Source organism: Aulonocara sp. 'chitande type north' Nkhata Bay, linkage group LG11, assembly GCF_057382095.1.
Source record: "Aulonocara sp. 'chitande type north' Nkhata Bay isolate Kocher_YH1m ecotype deep benthic linkage group LG11, A_spYH_male_GT1.1, whole genome shotgun sequence".
Taxonomy (NCBI): Eukaryota; Metazoa; Chordata; class Actinopteri; order Cichliformes; family Cichlidae; genus Aulonocara; species Aulonocara sp. 'chitande type north' Nkhata Bay.
The window spans coordinates 34,240,464-34,243,740 of NC_141354.1; the positions used below are offsets into that span (position 1 = coordinate 34,240,464).

At 42.7% G+C, this 3,277-nt stretch overlaps 1 protein-coding gene across 1 annotated transcript; it reads left to right on the forward strand.

Annotated features, from left to right (window-relative positions):
* Nucleotides 1-253: 253 nt before the first annotated feature.
* Nucleotides 254-2,643, forward strand: LOC147319582 (uncharacterized). The gene is made up of 4 exons (XM_086310068.1): nt 254-986; nt 1,440-1,637; nt 1,812-2,022; nt 2,382-2,643. The coding sequence occupies exons 1-4, from the start codon at nt 254-256 to the stop codon at nt 2,641-2,643; spliced, it is 1,404 nt and encodes a 467-aa protein (XP_086166194.1).
* The last annotated feature ends 634 nt before the right edge of the window (nt 2,644-3,277 follow it).

Consider the following 3,277-nt stretch of genomic DNA (forward strand, 5'->3'; position numbering starts at 1 on the left):
ATTACAGTCTTGATGGAGGTGTGAGGCTTGCCTGAATAGTTTGGGGCAAAAATAAACACCTTTTACATAAAAAAAGAGCTTAAGTGAGGTCTTGGTCATTTTTTGTTTAGCCTGAGTTGTAAACTGTTGTTGTTCCCTTTCCAGGTGCTCCTACATTTCAGCGAATCAGTGTGATTACTCAGGGACAAAGGACTATTAATTGTAGGTCTGCGGCCTCTGCATTGGTTGAATTTGTGTAAGGAATTGAGGTGCAATGGCTCAAACAGTCAACATGAAGGTCCAGGAGCTACCATATCTGCCACCTGAAGTTTGGGTTTTGGTGTTCGGCTACTTGAACACTGAGGAAAAGCACACAGCCCGCCTCTGCTGCAGACACTTCAGAGATCTCATCGACCACCCGTCCCTGTGGAAGGATTATACAGCAGGACTCTCCAACTTTCCCCGCTACACATCTGGATTCTGGGACACCGTGCAGTGCCGTGGGGTCAGCCGTGCCACAGTGCGACATTTACGACCCAAAGATTGGAAAATCCTCAGCAAGTCCCTCCCATCACTCAACACCATTGTCTGTGTGAGGGAACGGCGATATTACAAGATGAAATACTTAGACAACCTGTGTGAATTCCCCAACCTGACGAGTCTTGGGGTACGAAACGCCACCTGGGTTGGGCCGTTACTGGTGCAGTGTCAGAGTCAGCAACTAGCCGAGCGGTTGACTCACCTCAGCGTCTGCGACATTCAGATGTCCTGCGACGACACTGTGGCGTTCATTAACAGCGTGTCACGCTTGGTTAACCTGGAGTACTTGCTGTTCCACCAGCAGGAAAGTGAAAGGCTTGAGAGGATGAGGCCAGTGCCCTCTTGCATCTTCCACAACCTGCTGCTAAGACTGAAGAAACTCAAACACTTATCCTGGGGAATGAAAGGGGAGCCACCAGTGCCACTGCCCAACAACTACTTCTACCCATTGGACCCAGAAAACCCAGGTAAGCCAGTCTCCTGATTATATTTTACACTTGCAAGCATCAGAACCAATACAGTCACTTTTTACACCTTTGACAAGAGCTTTTCATCAAGAAAATACAATATTTTCTTGACATTATGCCTTAATATTGGAACAAAACCCATCATATTGAAGTCAGTTGAGCTGCACACATGCTGCATTATTATATATATTTCACCTCTGTAATATTCTTGATGTTTATAATTGAGCGATTTGTATATATTAGTGCTATTTCTTGTAATATATTGTATTATTTAATTGGTTTAGTCTATTACTGTTACTATCTTAGACCAACTGTAACCCACATAATTTCCTTAGGAATTATTATTCTGATTAGTATTGTGATCACACAGCCTGTTGTGCAGTATTGTGTGACTATGCTAAACTTAACTGACAGAGACTAAATGTTTAGCTAACCACCTCTTTTATCCTGTAGGAGAGTACGGCGGCCCAGAACTGATCTCTTTGGAGTTGGTCAGTTACACAGAAATCATCCTGTCGGAGGACGCGCTGAGGGGTCTGACTTCACTCAAGTCGCTTGCTGTCCACTACAGGTACCCCTGGGATGGTCTGCAGTGCAACCTCTATTCCTGGCTCAGTCATCTGCAACAGCTGGAATCACTCTCAATCATTGGTGAGTCAAAACATGCATTTAATCTTTGTAATGTGTGTAAGTGTGTGTAGTAAGCAAAAATCTGTTGTCTTGCATGCATCCTTTTTTTTTGTTTGTTTTTTAAGTGAAGCTGTGTGAAGCTCCAGGCCAAAACTGTTTTCTGTAACTTCTGTCCTGTCGTTTCTTTCCTTATAGGAGGGACTTTTCTTCCCTCTTATACGGAAGACCTTCCATCCCAGGTGACCAGTCTGACACTGCGAACATCTATATGCATGTGCCAGATGAGCTCCATTGCATCTCAACTCCAGCGAGTTGAACATCTGGACATAGATCAGAACCGCTATGCTGATAGTCTCTGCAAACAGCTTCCTACACTGTTTCCTCAACTCAAGACTCTCAGGATACGGTATGCCCAGCAGATTTTTATTTATATTACTATTACAAAGTAAAAGTTCCATTTGATGGTTTATGTGTGACCTGCAGCATCAAATCATCTCACTTGAAAAAAGTGTCGTCATTTACATTTTGCTGCAAATGAAGCTTTTCTCTGTCTTGATTTCTTAATGAATGGGTGAATGACTGAATGTAGTGTAAAGCGCTTTGGGGTCCTATGGACTAGAAAAGCGCTATACAAATGCAGGCCATTTACCATTTAAGTACAACTGAAACACTACAGAAAATCGTGTCAACAAGTTCCCATTATGGGTCTATCGTTGCCAACATGCAACTAGAGCTGACGTTTTTTTCCTGTCTTGTCTTCTGTAGCTTCCACCGTGAGGAACCAACAAGAGACCTGCTGTTCCTCAACAAGCTGCGACACCTGGAGCGACTGGAGCTGATCAAGAGACAGACATACATTCTTATAAGTGACGAAAACAAAACTTGGCCGAGTCCATCTGTGGAGGGACTGATCAAGGAGCTGCAGGAGATCTCCAGGAACAGGTTCAGCATCGTGACCACAATGCCCGAAAGGGACGTTTTGCAAGAATGCGACTGCATTTGGGAAAGAGTGGAAACACGATTCTAATCCTGAGGAGTGCAAAGTGAACTATACAAACAAAAATTATATTATACAGTTTTCCTCCAGTGCCTCATGCGACTAACTGACTGGACTTTCATGTAGATGCAGCAGGTCCTCAGTTCTGTAACTGTCAGTAACCCAAGAACTCGCAATGCGTGCAACACTACCTTTAAAATAAATGAAGGTCAGAGCAAGAAGCTGCTGCTTTGTTGCTGCAGAGAACTTTACACATAGTTAAAATGATGTGATGAAATATTCTACTGGTTTTTTTAAAAGGTTTGGTTCAACCATGTTACGATGAGAAATTCTCTGGTTCTGTGAGTGTTTATGTTTTTTTTTCGATCAAGTAAAAACTACTTTTCATGAAGAACTGCATTATTGTTTTTCTGTGAATTTAGTTATTATTTCATTCAACAGCTTTCAAATCAAAATACAGACCTCCAAGTGATTGTATAGAAAGCCTCCCTCCTCAGAAGGACATTATCAGTGTCACGCTCATGTCTAGCTGTGGAAATTTAGTTCACTTCACTTTTTTCAGCAAAAAAGACAGTAATAAAAAGAAACCCAATCACAACGACCCTGTCATGTTCCGGGTGAGTGCTGTTTTTTTCCATTGTACCAGTGTTTCCACCTTGTCTAC

Coding starts and splice junctions, on each gene's coding strand:
- LOC147319582 (XM_086310068.1), top strand. CDS start 254: ATGGCTCAAACAGTCAACATGAAGGTCCAGGAGCTACCATATCTGCCA. Junction 987..1,439: donor ATTGGACCCAGAAAACCCAG/GTAAGCCAGTCT, acceptor TTTATCCTGTAG/GAGAGTACGGCGGCCCAGAA. Junction 2,023..2,381: donor CTCAAGACTCTCAGGATACG/GTATGCCCAGCA, acceptor TGTCTTCTGTAG/CTTCCACCGTGAGGAACCAA.